General features: G+C 38.6%; 1 protein-coding gene across 1 annotated transcript in view; it reads left to right on the top strand.

Annotated features, from left to right (window-relative positions):
• Nucleotides 1–16,953, top strand: part of LOC149569630 (putative polyribonucleotide nucleotidyltransferase 1, chloroplastic) — a 316,486-nt gene that overhangs the window by 22,713 nt on the left and 276,820 nt on the right. The window contains exons 3-4 of the mRNA XM_089822341.1: nucleotides 9,725–9,831; nucleotides 9,952–9,994. Coding sequence (XP_089678467.1) covers nucleotides 9,725–9,831; nucleotides 9,952–9,994 — 150 coding nt within the window. The remainder of the gene's footprint in view (nucleotides 1–9,724; nucleotides 9,832–9,951; nucleotides 9,995–16,953) is intronic.

The following is a 16,953-nucleotide window of genomic DNA, read 5'->3' on the forward strand; positions in this document are numbered from 1 at the left end:
ACAATAACCATGGAGGCCAAGGCAACAACAATGGTCTTGAGAATAACATTAATGGTAATAATGGACATGGCAACAATGGGAATGAGGCTGATAACTATAAACACGTTGCACGCCCAGCGCGGACTGCGAGCTCGAGACCTCTTCTACCCACTTTCCCACCCAGAGATCCGGTTCAACCAGTAAACGAACAGCAGATTACCAAGTTACAGGATCAGTTCAGGAGGGACTGGGAGGCTAGTGGACCGGAGTTTCAGGCGGATATTTCTCTTAGAGATTATATGGACTTGAGGATGAGACACATGCGTAAAGCTTTGAGACACAGGAAGGAGGAATCAAAACTTTGAGCTGAGGAAGAAAGTTGGAAAACTTTCTTTACCTTATTATGATGCTTCAGGGAAGATGACTGCACGAGCTTGGGTGCAGAAGGTAGATACATACTTGCAGCTAAATCCTATGCCTGAGGAGGAGGCTATCAAGTATGCGGCTATGCACTTGGATGGCGTTGCACATGAATGGTGGCATCATGGCATGGTGACTTTGGGGCATAATCATATTACATCCTATGAGGAATTCACCGAAACATTGATTGAGAGATTTGACACTAAGGATCCCGAGTTACATTTCAAGGAGTTAGCACAGTTAAAACAGTCAGGTTTTGTGGATGCTTACATTGCCGAGTTTCAGCGCTTGTCTGTACTTGTTACTGATATCTCTTTTAGGAGATTGGTGGTGTTATTTTGTGATGGTCTTGCTGATCCATTACGAGGTTGGGTGAAGGGACATGATCCACTCACCTTAGCTGAAGCAACTAAAAAGGCATGAGATTTAGCCCCTTCAGTATACAAAGGAAAAAACCATTCAACAGATTCTTCCTACCGCAAGGACAAAGACAAAAAACCGTTTCAAAAAGAGTATAGCAAACCCAAAGAAGGATCAAAAGGACTAGACAATGAAACCTTGAATGAACTTCGAAAGAAGAAGCTGTGCTTCCATTGTAGAGAGCCTTGGGACTTATCTCATAAATGTTCTCTCAAGGCTAAGGCAAATCAAATGGAGTATTTTTCAGCAGAAGAGTCAGAGTTAGAAGGGGAGGATCAGCACTCCGATTCAGATGAGGGTAACACTATAGAGGAGAGCAACATTCCTAAGGATGATAGATCGTTGGCACGCTTGACAGGGGCCCAAAAGGCAATCACATTTAAGGTCAGGGGTACTATCTAGGGGCAGAAAGTGATATCTCTTATTGACACTGGGGCTACACATAACTTCATAGATGCACAGTTGGTAGCCAGGAGAGGGTTACAGACAGAGGAGCATGATGGGTTTAGAGTCATGGTGGCTAACGGTGATAAGTTATTATGCACTCGGAAGATATCTAATCTTCGCATCAGGTTTGGAGATGGCTACGAGTTGGAGGATGAGTTCTATGTTGTGGACATGGGAGATTCTGATGTCATCCTCGGCATGACCTGGATGGCTTCACTAGTTGAGTTCACACTCAATCTAGCGAAATTGGAGATGAGATTCCAGCATGAGGGCAGAACTGTGGTACTTAGAGGACTTTTAGATGGAGGTTGCAGAGTAGTGTCCTTGAGGAGAATGCAGAGACTTTTTCGTCATGATGACATAGAGTGGGCGGCAGAGTGCTACATTATGCCAACTTCACCAGAGCCACAAGAAAAGAGTCATCCACCAGATATCTAGAAGATACTTGATAGACACGCTAAAGTATTTAGCGATATTCCTCATGGGGTTCCTCCTGATAGAGGGATGGAACATGTTATTAAGCTCGAGGAGGGAGCCAAACCAGTTATGATTACTCCCTATCGTCATCCTAAGAAACACAAGGATGAGATAGAGAAGGCGATTAAGGATTTGTTGGAGATGGGGCATATCAGGCCCAGTAAGAGCCCCTTTGCTTCAGCAGTAGTATTGGTAAAGAAGAAGGATGGGACGATGCGCATGTGCATTGATTACAGGGCACTGAATAAGAAAACAATTAAAAACAGGTATCCCATTCCTAGGATTGATGAGCTGATTGATGAGTTGCATGGGGCATACTTCTTCACCAAAATTGATTTGCAATCCGGATACCATCAGATCAGGATGAGAGCAAAGGACATTGAGAAAACAGCCTTCCGATGTCACTATGGCCACTTTGAATTCATGGTTATGCCATTTGGTCTAACCAATGCACCTGCTACATTTCACAGTTGTATGAACCAGGTATTCAGGAAGCAGCTGAGGAGATTTGTCTTGATCTTCTTTGATGACATCTTGGTCTTTAGTAAGACCTGGGAGGAGCACTTACATCATCCGGAGGAGGTGTTATCTATTCTAGAGAGAGAGTCATTGTATGCCAAGGAATCTAAATGTGAGTTTGGCATGATTGAGCTCCTTTACCTTGGGCATATCATTAGTGCAGATGGCGTTCGGGTTGATCTCGAAAAGATTAGAGCTATTGTAGAGTGGCCTACTCCCACAAACCTTACAAAGCTTAAGGGATTCTTTGGTTTATGTGGTTTTTATAGGAGGTTTGTTAAGGGATTCTCACAGATTGCTACACCCTTGACAGATCTTACCAGGAAAGGAGCCTTCGTGTGGACAGGGGCAGCACAGAGGTGTTTTGAGCATTTCAAGCAGGTAATGTCTTCATGTCCAGTTCTAGCTCTACCGGATTTCACGAAGTCTTTTGAGCTTCATTGTGATGCATCAGGTGATGGGATTGGAGCAGTATTGATGCAGGAGAAGCATCCCATTGCATTCGAGAGTAGGAAGCTCCGGGGAGTTGAGAAAAGTTATTCTGTCTATGACCGGGAGATGTTGGCCATAATGCATGCATTGGCCAAATTTCGATCATATTTGGTAGGTGGACGTTTTGTGATCAAGACTGATCACAACAGTATTAAATACTTCATGAGCCAGCGTGATCTTAATGACCGGCAACAAAAATGGGTGACTAAATTGCAGGCTTATGACTTTGACATAGAGTTTGTCAAAGGTAAGAAAAATGTGGTGGCTGATGCCTTATCTCGGAGACCTCACTTATGTGCTCTGGCAGAGATTTCAGGAGATTGGAGAGATCGGATTATAGCAGAGTATATCGGAGATGCTTGGGCTTCTGGATTGATTTCAGGTACCATACAGGATGATCACTATGAGGTGATAGATGGATTGATCAGAGTTCAGGACAGGGTTTATTTGATTCCGTCATCACATTTGAGAGAGGCGATACTGAAGGCATTTCATGCTGCACCCACAGCTGGACATCTGGGGGTCTTCAAGACCTACAGGTAGATCCGAGAGCAATTTTCATGGAAAGGGCTCAAGGATGATGTTTAGAGGTATGTCAGGGAGTGTGTGGTTTGTCAACAGAATAAGGGAGAGCACACATTTCTTGCAGGTTTATTACAGCCCTTGCCCATTCCTGATAGGAAATGGGAAAGTATTTCGATGGACTTCATCACTGGTTTACCACGAGTGCAGGGAAGGGATTGCATCTATGTGGTGGTGGACCGCTTGACGAAATTTGCTCACTTCTTTGCTATTCCATCCACTTACACAGCAGCACAAGTGGCAGATCTTTTCTTTAGAGAGATATTCAGGTTACATGGGCTGCCCAGATTCATTGTCAGCGACCGGGATAGTAAGTTTATGAGTGTTTTTTGGCAAGAGTTGTTTAGGTTGTGTGGTACAGATCTTACACCTAGCACTAGTTATCATCCACAAACAGATGGGCAAACAGAGATTGTGAATAAATGGGTGGAAGGATATTTGAGGAACTATGTAACTGCACAACAAAAAGCCTTGATCAGATGGTTGCATATGGGAGAGTATTGTTATAACACCACTTATCATATGTCCATCAAGATGACTCCTTTCATGGCACTCTATGGCTATGAAGCACCTAGCTTCATGGATTTAGTTTTGGGGGACATTAGAGTGCCCAAAGCCAAAAACTTATTGCAGGATAGTCAGGACATCCTGAAAGTGCTCAAAGAGAATATACAACAGGCCTGGAATCAACAGAAATTGTATGCTGATCAGCACCGAATAGAGCGTAGCTTCGAGGTAGGGGATATGGTTTACTTGAGGCTACAACCATATAGACAGTCATCGCTCAAGAAGCGGGGAGCTGAAAAGTTGAAACCTAGATTTTATGGTCCCTACAGGGTGATTCGCAAAGTGGGCAAAGTCGCCTATGAGCTTGAGCTTCCAGAGGGCAATCGAGTGCACAATGTGTTTCATGTGTCTAGGCTTAAGAAAGCCATTGGTCAGAGTGTAGTGCCTTCTGCAGATTTACCCCCTTTGGATGAGGAGGGGAAGCTTGTTTTAGTACCTGAGGCTATTCTGGACACCAGAGAGAGGAAGCTTAGAAAGAGGATAGTGAAGGAGTATTTGGTCAGATGGAAAGACCTGCCGGAGGAAGATTCTGCATGGGAGAGTGAGCAGGTTATTCAGTAGGCTGGACTGAGATTGCTTGAGGACAAGCAATTTCAAGGGGGGCGGATTGTAATGTCCCCATTTTAGCAGTTGACCAAGTGTGTGCGCGTTAGCCTTGTTCTACATGGTCCCGAGGGCTAACGAAGGGTTTAATGGGATCTTGGAGTGTTTTGACCTAGTCATTTCCAGTTTGGGCCAAAACGAAGTTGATTTACTCAGTTTCAGGCACACTTACTATTTTAGTAAGTCGGCAGGACACAGTGCAGGTCAATTTTGGTGATTGGATTCGATACTCCTCGGTGAGAGCTTTTTGATGAGCTATCACTCGCATTATTCGGAGTCCGATTGCTAATACATTTTAATGCCTGAAGTTTTATTAAAGTAACGTCTAATTTAATTGTAAAGTATTAAAGTGTTACTTTAATATTTATTTTTTGGTGATGTGTACCCAAGGGAGACATAAGGGGTGTTTTAATATATGTTTTATATATTACACATCTTTTATCCCACATTGCCCATATGAGTTGAGCGGACCCTTGGAAATAGAATAAAAGGAAGCATTTGTGGCTTCATTAGATAGGTTGAATATGAGAAGAAATTGGTGTGTGAGTTGCAGCTCCGTTCTTGGCATTTGAGGACGTTTATCCTCTCTTGTAACATTCTAGACGTCATTCCCTTGGGGTTTGGCCTTTGGAATTCTTTGTTATCGGCTTCATTATCAGGCAGTTTTGTTACATTTCCGGCTACAGACGGATTTGGTATTTTGCTCATATCTTTTTCACTACTTGTCCGACGCTTATGCCGCTTTGAGGGAACGATATTACGAAGGTAGTGGACTGATTGAAGGACAAAGTACTGTAGCAACAAGTTCGAAAGCATGGGCTGGAGTATTATGTCAATGATGCTGAAGTAATTAGTGAGTTTATAAATCTGCCATGTATTTGGTTTTATGAATTCTGAAAATAACATTTATTTGGCTGTAGTTCATTTCCACTTTGCATATTATTGTAGTTTCTTTCTTGTTTATGTTGTATGATACCAATTCCATGCACAAAACACAACAAACAAATAAACGTTTGATTTCTGGAGTTATAAGGGGTTTAAAACATTAAACAGAGAAATAAGAGGTTGAATGCAAACTGTTTGACATAATTCCTTTCAGCAATTTGGTTTAGTTTTTGGGGCATTCAGGGGTGCCCATTACACATTTTCATCTAGTTCTTTTCTTAGACATTGTACAGTTAATTTGCAAGCATTTGAACATCATTTAAAACTATTTCAAGGAAAAGAAAAAATCAATCTGAAACAAATGACAGAAAATTAAAGGATTCATGGCAAGTGTTTGACATTATTCCTTGAGCCTTAAATCAACAAGTTAAGGGCATATTAGCAAGGGATATTACATGCAATGAAATTGCATCAATATTAAACAAGGAGGCAAAATGGACTTTCTTAAGTTCAAGATCGAATTTCCCTGTTGTGCTACATATCCTAAGTTCTGATTTTATTGATAAATTAATCTCAGTCTTGTGACTTGATATGAATTCACTTTAAATCTGGAAAATAGGTGATTTTTTTTTTTGATGGAGGCTCAGCATTTTTCACCTAGCGTGTTTGGTTAAGAATCAAGGACTGAGGGGTATCCATTCCGCCAAATTTGCTCGGGGCATGATCCTGGCCTCATCCCTTTTCAACGAGTAGCATGCCCAGATTTCACTCTTCTTTACCCCTTTTATCTCTCTGTTTTGGAAGAAATCTGCCTTTGAATACTCAAACTTGATGCCTTTTGATGTCTCAAATTGATGAAACGTTGCCTTCACAAGATAGCCTGCTGCCTCATATGAGGAAATTTGCTTCCTTATAGAAGACGTAGATTCACTTTTGTTTGATGTTGAAATGAATTAACCTTAGCCTTCTTATATAGGTGATTAAGAGCTTGAGAAGACCTGTCTTTGAGAAGGCCGACTTGTTCTTCTCAGCGAAAACATTTTAATTTTCTTTAGTTTTACTCAATACTACACCTTTTGATCATTCTCTTCTCATCCTTCCTCAATCCTCTCAACCTGCATCAATTCATTATCACTTCTTTGTTTTCAGTCTGTTTTTGCCTTCATTGTTGCATAAGTTCAAGTGTTTCTGTCCTCAAGAAGACATGCAAGAGATTGAGGGTAGGAGAGGACTTTAATTAACAAGGTGAAATTCAGATGGGATAGAGGATTTTGAAATCCTTGTTCTTTCAATTCTTTCTAACTCATTATTTTTCATTGAATTCATTTTTATCAAGACAAGGCAGAATTGAAGGGCCATTGCATTTTCAATCCTTCTCTCTTTCTCCAATTCAGTTTCATTACTTTTATTCTGTTTTTCATCATCATTTTTGAGTCATGTTCTTGTTCTTGATTTTGCTCAAATTATGAAGTTTTGATTGAGTTTCAATTGCTATGACTTTTAGGCAGAATTCAAGGTGAAGATAGGATTTTGGAATCCTTAAGGATAAATGTATTCTGCCATGCCTAGATGATCTTCCTGACTACACCTCACTTTGTTTTATCTTATCTTTCAAATTTATCCCCTTGTTGAATTTGGCCTTTTGATCCTAATTCTCCACCTTCAAATCCATGGTTTTTTTTCCATTGTGTGTAGGCTTCCATCTTGATGCAGCTAAGGTGGGATCCAAGGCTCTTGGAGGATTTTGAGTCCTCTCTTTCACCTCCTCAAATTTGATTATACCCTTTAGACTCTTCATGCCAATTCTTCCTAATGCATACTTGGGAGCTTAGTTGAGATTTTTTTGTTCACATCAACATAAGGCAGAGATCTGGCATCCTAGAGGATTCTCCTCACCCACCAATTTCAATTCTTTCCAACCATCCTAAAAATTACACCTTTGATGCCAAATTGAAGTGCGGATAAATTCGCTTGCCCTTATGATCTCAAGTGCTTCCTTACCTTACTCATATTCAAGGATGGAGATCTTGGTCCCCCAAGGATTAAAAATCCCATGTATGGGGCGAATACTGCTGGTACCTGACGATATTGATTTAGTTTGATACCTTCATCTCCCCAAGATATGATTTTACACTGATTTCTCTTTATCATCAATTTCATGATTTCATTCTTCATTTAACTTGTCTTATCATTTGCAATTTTGGTCCCTAAGGACTGATTTCATCCGTATTGTATTTGTCTTGCATCACGCTCTCAATCCTTGCCTCGTTGTTTTCACCAAGGTGGTGGAAATTTGACCATGTAGAGGATTAATAATTGTAGGAGGGTGGCGGATTCCGCCACCTCCTCAGGATTACTTCATGGCTCTAAATTATATCTCTTGGCTATTTTTAAGCCTTCTGCATTGGTTTCCAACACGAGTTCCCTGCTTATTCCAATCTGATTTTGGCCACTTACAAGTCTGATTTCATGCTCATCTTCCACCTTTTTGCTCTGATATCCATTTTCTTCCTAAGATTTTGACCTATTTACATGCTAAAATTGCTCCTAAATAACTCAAGAACTTGCTCATAGGCAGAATTTGGGGAGCAAGCAGGATTACAAGAAGCCAAGAGAGGGCAGAATTTGAGGCGGGGAGAGGATTTTTGAATCCTTAGGGGATTATCTTCTATGTAGCTGGCTGTCCCCACTTAACCAATTTTTCCCTTCAATGCCTAATGTGAGGTTCTCCTCAATTTGTTTTACATTTGGTGGCCCCACACTTAGTCAATTGTGGCCTTTCCTAAGCTCCCTCAAAGTGAAATTGCAAAGAAGTGTGCCATCGAATGGTTGCACTAAGGACTTGGAGACTTGAAATTGCCACTAAGACTACCTAGGATCACCTAAGAGCATCTAAGATCACTACTCCTGCTAAAGAAAAATGAGGGGATCCCCATTTGCATTGGTTCGATGGTGTGAAAAGTTGAAAACCTCACAATAGATAAGTTACATCATATTCTTGTTTACCCGATGCTTGCCAATGACTAAGATGGGCTTGGTTGAATACCAATATAACTATGAACTTATTTTTTAATATCATAAACTGATAATAAAGCTACAGTATATATATACTGGACCACATATTGTTTCTTTTAATAGTATTTCAAATGTATTATTATGTATTGATATATAGGTATTTTTAGCATACCAGTTTGCTGCTACCCCTTGTTTGCCAACAGGTAAATGTGGACTTATTTCCTTTCTGATCTGATGAATTCTAAATATAATCAGCAGTCCTTAATTTTCCTTTTACTTCTCCCATTTCATTTTGACATATATCTTTAACAATAGAGGAATAGACACGTCCCAGACCACCCATCTCATCTCTTCATTGAAATTGTTTCTATGTTTCAATTGCCTCTTGTTTTAATGAATTGCAGTTTAAGGTAATCATTTCTCAGTATCACTCTTTTGTTGCACCTTTTCAAAGAATCACTTTGCACCTCCCAGAGACGAAATTTTAAATATGAATCGCTACTTTAATGTTATCAACAAGAATGTAGCCGGCTACCATATAGAGTAGATTATCACGTTTGCTATGAATTTGTATTATTATGTTTCTTTTTAAAATAAATCTTTTAAGCATATAGTTCAGTGTTATGAACTTAGTCTTACATATAGAACCTTAAGCTGAGGTAGCCTTTTATCATTTTCCTGTGCTGGCTAGATATCCAGACCTGTGAATTACTGTTAAAATCATAAACTTCCTTGGTCCATGCATTCATTAGATTATCTTTGTTATTGCATTGGCAACTCTGAAGGACTTCAGGTGTATTGATGTTAAATATTATCTTTATACATTGGTCAACTCTATGTTATAACGTGGATAAGATATTGCTCACTTGGGTGTAGCTCTCCAAGTCCTAACCAATATTATATACTGCTTCGTGACCTCTATATTTATATCGTCTTTCAACGATCGCTGTCTTCAGTAGGTTGTTCATGCCAATAATGATATGGAACTGGAGTCGTCCTCATTCAACACTGATTGACTTAATCCAACTCTTCTTTTGTGAAGGGAGTCCTCTTACTTGCAGTGGACATGTTACTTCCACAATTTGTTCTCTTTTTAGATACTTAACAAAATTGAAGGATTTGGTTATCATAGTAGTAATAACCCAATCCACATATACATAATGATATGTTTCATTGTTATCTTATAATGTTTTAGAGTGCATCTCTGTTTATTTTAAAAAAGCTACCTCTCTTCAAGATTCAGTCTTGTAAAGCTATAAATGCTTTTACACAATAAACTTAAAGCTCAAAAGACTTGAATAAATCATTTTTTGTGTAGGTTATATACACATCTGTTTGTGTGGCGGATGATGCAAGTCAGCCAGCTGATTTCTTTCCATTGAGTGTCCATTATCAAGAGCGTTTTTCAGCTGCTGGACGAACAAGGTTTGTCATTATTATATAGAATACATAAATTTTATCTTTAGTAAGCAATTTTGAGATTGATGCTCTGCACATTACTTGTTAGATAACATAGTGTTTTCTGGTTTGGTGACTTAACTGCAGTGGTGGATTTTTCAAGAGAGAAGGAAGATTAAAAGAAAATGAGGTACAAGAGCTTTTTGTAATTTTTCTTTGAAGAAATGAAAGCTTATCTTACATATTGAAATATACTCTAACACATAGTTGAAAAACTTGGTTTCGGCAATATCTTGGCTAGCTCAAAATTTCTGAAAACTCGAAATCGCCAAAAACTCGGCACTTTTATCAAACATTTGAAAATATATAAGTTTTATAGATATATATAAATAAATAATTATGAACACTATAAACTAGCACTTGCACCGAAAAGTGCAAGGGTCTAGCCGATTTAAATTATGAGATGTTGAATAGATACTTTGCACCTTCTTGTCTTCTTCTTCTTTTACTTTTTTGTCTTTTCTTTCTGCTTCTCCTCCCTATTTTCTTCTTGGTCTTCTCCTTCTTTTTTGCCTCTTCCTTATCTTCTCCTCTGCCTCTTCCTCCTCCCTCTCCCTTTGCTTTTTTCTGTCTACTTCTTCCATCTCTTCTTATGCTCCTAGTGTAGGGGCACTTTAGGGAAACAAGTACAACCAGGCACTTTAGGGAAACAAGTACAACCAGAAGATTCCAAGCATGAAGACAAACCAATTTTATCATGGTGGAATCAACTAGGAAGTTTTAAAGCCTATTATGGCATAAAATTGCAAAATATGTAAATCCTAGGTCCTAAAGGCTCAAAAAGAGACTAAATGGACATACGGATGTAAAAGGGATCATAATAGGATAGATTAGTATTTAGGAATGCTCAATAAGACTATATAAGTCATTTGGCAAAGCTAGATTAGTTTAATTGCTTTAAAAAAAATCCAAAATTTGTAATGTTGTTAATTCAAATTTTTGAATTACAACGGTTAGTTGGATTTTGGAGGGAAGAGTTTTCATTATGTTTTAGGCACTTAATCAGTCCTAAACTGACCAAAGGTGGTTAGGAAGGTTATAAGGAATATTATATATTATGAAGAAGTCACTTGTACGGACATATAGCAGCATTTGTACGGATTGTTCACAGATTTGATAAGGAAAGTCTCCATTTTTATGAGTTTGCTCTTTGTTTTTGGTGTTGTTTGAAACCTATTGAATCTTGGATGAACTAGGGGCATCGATACATGTTTATATACTCCATTTCGTACTTGGTTTAAAGATTCTCAGTGCTTTTTGCATTCATAAGTGCTGACTGTGATAGCATTTTCAAATTTTTCTCAAGAAAGTTTGACAAAACTACTAAAGAAATGGTCATTCCATGAATGTGTGCCTGGTTCTCATGGAATGACACTAATTTTCATCTGTATTATATCCTACTAATCCATTAACATGCTGTTGTGAAGGAGGAAGATGAGTTTTTGGTAATCACCGTGCTGATTTGAAGCATTTAACATTGAAATTTCTTGGTTTGCTGCAGCAAGAGTTTAGCTATAAGGAGGGGCTATTTTTATGTTGGAATTCATCTATTCAATTCATCTATTCATGCCAAAGACAAGGTGTTCCAACCTTTAGATCTCTAAGAAAGTGCTGGATGAGCAGAGATTGACAAAGCCCTAGCTTTTGAGGGTTTGAGGGCATGATTTGGGGCTTTTGTGTTTATTGAGACCATACATTGAAATTGGTTGCATATTCCTCTAATTGGGTCCATTTTATGAGACTGTAGAAGGTTCTAAACTTTGGGCATAAGTTTATCATATACTTCCTTTGTAAAGTGACCTCTTTTGTGTGTTTAAAGACAGGGCTATTGTGTAGAATGACCATATTGGTCCAAAACAACCACCCTTAAGGTTTATATATGTCATGTATCTCTGAAAAGGGTATTCAAATCTGGTTTTTATTTTCCAAGTCCTTTGGAAAGTGTTTGAGTTAAGGGCTAAAAACCGTTGCTGCTGTTATGATTTATGTTTAAGGCCTAGAAAGGCTATTTTTGGATTTGGAGTGTTGGGTTTTGTTGAGGGCCCTAAAACCTGTTGAATAATCTTGCATTTGATGTCTTAAGATCATTTCAATCACCTCGGAATAAGGCATACGTTTTGGTTAAGCATTTTAGGTATTGGAGGCTTTGTAGGTCATTCCATTCCATTGAAAACATTGTGAAACTTGCATATTCCTTGCTCTTGCTGTTTGGACCGTGTAACCCACCACTAACCATTGCATCAGCTCCTCATCTTCCACCTGCTGTGAAAAGGTATGTAGCAGTGCTAGGATTTGTCTTGTTGATGAAAGGAAGTTTTTAGATGGCATGAAACATCAGCATATGTGCTATGTTTTGATTCCTAGGAAAGATAAAGAAGGTAGTAGTGAAATACCACTTGAAGTTTCAGATTTACTAAGGGAGTTTGGAGATATTATCTCTGATAATGTTCCAGATGGATTGCCACCAGTAAGGCAAATCAGTCATCAGATAGATCTGATTCCAGGAGCTAGTTTGCCTAACAAGGCTGCTCATAGGATGACTCCTACTGAAACAGAGGAGCTAAATAGACAGGTTTAGGAGCTGTTGAGGAAGGGCTTGATTCGAGAGAGCCTGAGCCCATGTGCAGTACCTGCAGTACTCGCACCAAAGAAGGATGGAGAGTGGAGGATGTGTACAAATTCTCGAGCTATAAATAGGATAACCATCAAGTACCGATTTCCTTTGCCAAGGATGGATGATCTTATGGACTGCTTGAGTGGAGCTCAGTATTTCACAAAGATAGATCTCAAGAGTGGTTATCACCAGATACGGATTCAAGAAGGAGATGAGTGGAAAACAGCCTTCAAGACCAAGGAGGGTCTTTATGAGTGGTTAGTCATGTCCTTTGGATTGACAAACGCCCCAAGCACCTTCATGCGGCTCACGAATGAGGTACTTAAGAAGTTCTTGGGAAAATTTGTTATTGTCTATTTGGATGATATTTTAATTTTCAGCAAGACTTTGGAAGAATATTTACTGCATATTCGTAGTGTCCTTGAAAGGCTAAGGGAAGAGAAACTGTTAATTAATCTGAAGAAGTGTATCTTTGCAAAAAGGGAGTTAGTCTATTTGATGTTTGTTATATCACCCGAAGGTCTCAAAATGGATCCGGAGAAGGTAAAAGCCATCTTGGAATGGCCTACTCCAAAGTCTGCTACTGAGGTAAGATCATTTCATGGTCTGGTTAGTTTTTATAAGAAGTTTATTAAGAATTTCGGTGGCATATGTGCACCCCTAACTGATACAATAAGAGGGGATAGAAAAGAGTTCAAATGGACTGCAGCAGCTGCGAGAAGTTTTGAATTGCTGAAGAAGAAGGTAACAGAACAACCTGTGTTGGCACTTCCAAATTTTAGAAAGGTTTTCCAGGTGGATTGTGATGCCAGTGGCAGCGCTATTGGGGCTGTATTAAGCCAAGAAGGTAAGCCTATTGCATATTTTAGTGAACAATTGAATGATGCAAAGAAGTATTCTGTTTATGATCAAGAGTTCTATGCAATAGTTCAGGCCTTAAAGAAATGGAGGCATTATTTATTGCCAAAGGAATTTGTTTTGTATACTGATCATCAGGCATTACAGTACCTAAATAGCCAAGGTAAATTGAATTAGAGGCATATGAAGTGGGTAGAGTTCTTGCAGAGTTACACATTTGTGTTGAAGCATAGAAGTGGAAAATCTAACAGGGTTGCAGATGCACTAAGTAGGAGACAGTTGTTGCTTACAGTAATGCAGGTTGAAGTAGTTGGGTTTGATGAACTCAAGAATTTGTACCCCGAGGATCCTGATTTTGTTGAAGCATGGGAAGCTTGTAAAGAACCTGTTGCTGTAGATAGAACCAAGTGGTTAGACTATTTGATTCAGGATGGCATGTTGTTCAGGGGTAGTCAATTGTGCATTCCAAGAAGTTCCATGAGGGAAAATCTGATTAAGGAGAAACACGGTGGAGGGATGGTAGGACATTTTGGTCGAGATAAGACCATTGCCATTCTTAGAGAACATTATTTTTGGCCTCAAATTTCACAGGATGTGAAGAAGTTTGTACAGAGTTGCCAAGTTTGTCAAGTTGCCAAGGGGTTTAGTCACAATATTGGCCTATATCAGCCATTGCCTGTTCCATCAAGGCCATGGGAGGACATAAGTATGGATTTTGTTCTTGGATTGCCAAGGACACGAAGGGGTAATGACTCAGTATTCGTGGTGGTTGATAGGTTCTCCAAAATGGCACATTTCATTCCGTGCCACAAAACTCATGACGCTGTCCATATTGCAGACTTGTTTTTCAAAGAGGTGGTAAGACTACATGGTCTTCCAAGGAGTATAGTTTCTGATAGAGATACTAAATTTGTGGGGTATTTCTGGAGGACATTGTGGAAAAAGTTGAGAACAGACTTGAAATTCAGTTCCACGCATCACCCACAAATTGACAGCCAAACAGAAGTGGTAAACAGAAGTCTGGGCAATTTGCTGAGATGTTTAGTTGGGGATAAGCCCAAGGGATGGGATTTGATTCTACCACAAGCAGAGTTTGCTTACAATAACTCTATAAATAGGAGTACTGGAAAATCACCATTCCAAGTTGTATATGGGAATAGCCCAAGGACTGCACCAGAATTGAGGAAGATAGAGCAAGGGGAGAGGACAAGTGCTAAAGCGGAAGAATTTGCTGAACATATCAAGCGTTTACATGAGGAGGTTCAAGCACACATTACCAAGATGAATCAAGAGTATAAAGCTAGGGCTGATCAAAGGTGAAGACATAAGGAATTCCAAGTAGGGGATCTAGTCATGGTGCACTTACGAAAAGAAAGATTTCCAGCCGGTACTTACAACAAGCTGAAAATGAAGAAATTTGGCCCCTGCAAAATTTTGAAGAAACATGACTCAGGAAATGCATATGAAGTGGAGCTGCCAGATGGTATTCACATTTCTCCCATTTTCAACATTGCAGATTTAACAGAGTATCATGATGATGGTGCACATGAGGAGTTGGTGTTAGAGCCATGTCCAATTCCTGCTTCTAAGAAGGAGGAGATAGAAGACATTCTAGATCATCGTGTGGGTAGGAGTACCAGAAACAGGCAGTATGAAGAGTATTTGGTCAAACGGAAAGGACGACCGGTTGAGGACTCAACTTGGATATCAGCAGCTGAGGTTTCCCATCTGGGATTTCCTCTACCATTCATAAAGTGACAGGGTCACTTTTCAATCTACCCTGGGTGTCTGATGCAGGAGCATCCAAAGGTATAAGGGCAATCCTGTGTCACCCAAAAAAAATGTACTTAGACTTAGTTTCTGTTTTATGTGTTTTCATTTTTGGACACCCATTTGGGTCAAATAAAGGTTCCAACTCTCACAGTTCCACTATCAGTGTGCTAGTAAATCCCGAAAAAATAGGAGTATGTAATTGGGCTATCATTTTGGTAAACTAGAAGGTGTGAATTGGCCAGATGAATGTAATTGTGATTTAGAGCATTCCAGAAAAAGAATCAGGTTAAAAGGCCCCACAGTTTGAAAGTTATTGCAATTTTTCGGGTTTTGGAGACCTCCTAAGAATGCTTCAAAGTCAGGTTAGGGGCATTAAATGACCTCGAAAAGGGCCGAAAAATGGGGGACGAGCGAAGCTAGTCCATAGGGCTATAGAGCGCTTCGAGAGCTTTCCGAAAATGTAAACGGTTCGTCAATCGGAGCTACGGTTCAAAAGTTATGCCTCCCGGAAGTTCGGTTACCGTTTCTGGATTCTTCTAGATTTGCGCCGACTTCTAACGCGGCTTCTGGAGCCTTCTATTTGGTCGGTGGATGCCTACTAGCACTTTCTAGAATGTATTCCTTGTCCTTAACCCTCCGGGGTCTATTTAAGGAGATTCCTGGCATTGTAAAAGGCAGTTCGGAGTGGAGTTTGAGAGGAGGTACTGAAAGGAGAAATTATCTCCACATTTATGCTATTGTAAGCCTTAGGGCATGTTTTGAAGTTTATTTTCTCTGTACTGAATGTACTAGCTTATTTTTCAGTTAATACAATTTCCCTTTTCTGTTGTGTCCATTCTGTTCTTGGGTTGTGTCCCCATCACCCCTTGTCTATGTGAATTTTTTTCTTTTGAACTTAAAGGCCTCGTCCTGCTCCCTCCCTCCCCTCTCTATCTATGATAATTTTTTCTTTCGAACTTAAAGGCTTCCTCCCTCTTCCTCTCCCTCTCCCCTCCTCTCTCCCCTACTCTCTCAATATCTATGAGAATTTTTTCTTTTGAACTTAAAGTCTTGCTCCCTCTCCCTCTCAATTTTTTCTTTTGAACTTAAAGTCTTCCTTCCTCTCCCTCTCAATGTTTTCTTTTGAACTAAAAGATTTAATTATACCAATTCTTATATTAAACAAAATTAAAACTATCCTTGATAATATGTATTATAAAATGAATATTTCTATAACAAATAAATAAACAAATTTAATATTTATATGATTAAATATACAAGACATATAGATATTTACATTCTTTTGAACTAAAAGATTTAATTATACTAATTCTTATACTAAACAAAATTAAAGCTATCCCTGATAATATTTATTATAAAATGTATATTTCTATAATGAATAAATAAACAAATTTAATATTATATGATTAAATATATAAGACATACATATTTACATATATATTACCATAAATATGTTTAATACATGTAATTGTGAATTAATAATTTCTTCTCTATTTATATATTTTATTTTTGATATATTAACTTTACCATATTTATATATTTTATTTTTGATATGTTAATTTAATATAGTAACTTTACCATTGATATTATTAAAATATAAAACATATACAAACAAACTTGTATTTATATATATTAATAGAAAATGTTTAATACATGTAAATATCAATTAGTAAATTTTTGATAATTTTTCTATGTTTACATATTTTATATTTTAAACCTAAATTATAAAATTACGAAAGAAACTAGAATTAAATATATATCCAAATTATTATACATTAAAATTGACTCAAACAAATCTAAAATTTAACATCACCACCTTATAAACTGACGCAAGGAACTATCTC

Source organism: Cupressus sempervirens, chromosome 3, assembly GCF_028749045.1.
Source record: "Cupressus sempervirens isolate cs-2001-9-10 chromosome 3, ASM2874904v1, whole genome shotgun sequence".
Classification (NCBI taxonomy): Eukaryota; Viridiplantae; Streptophyta; class Pinopsida; order Cupressales; family Cupressaceae; genus Cupressus; species Cupressus sempervirens.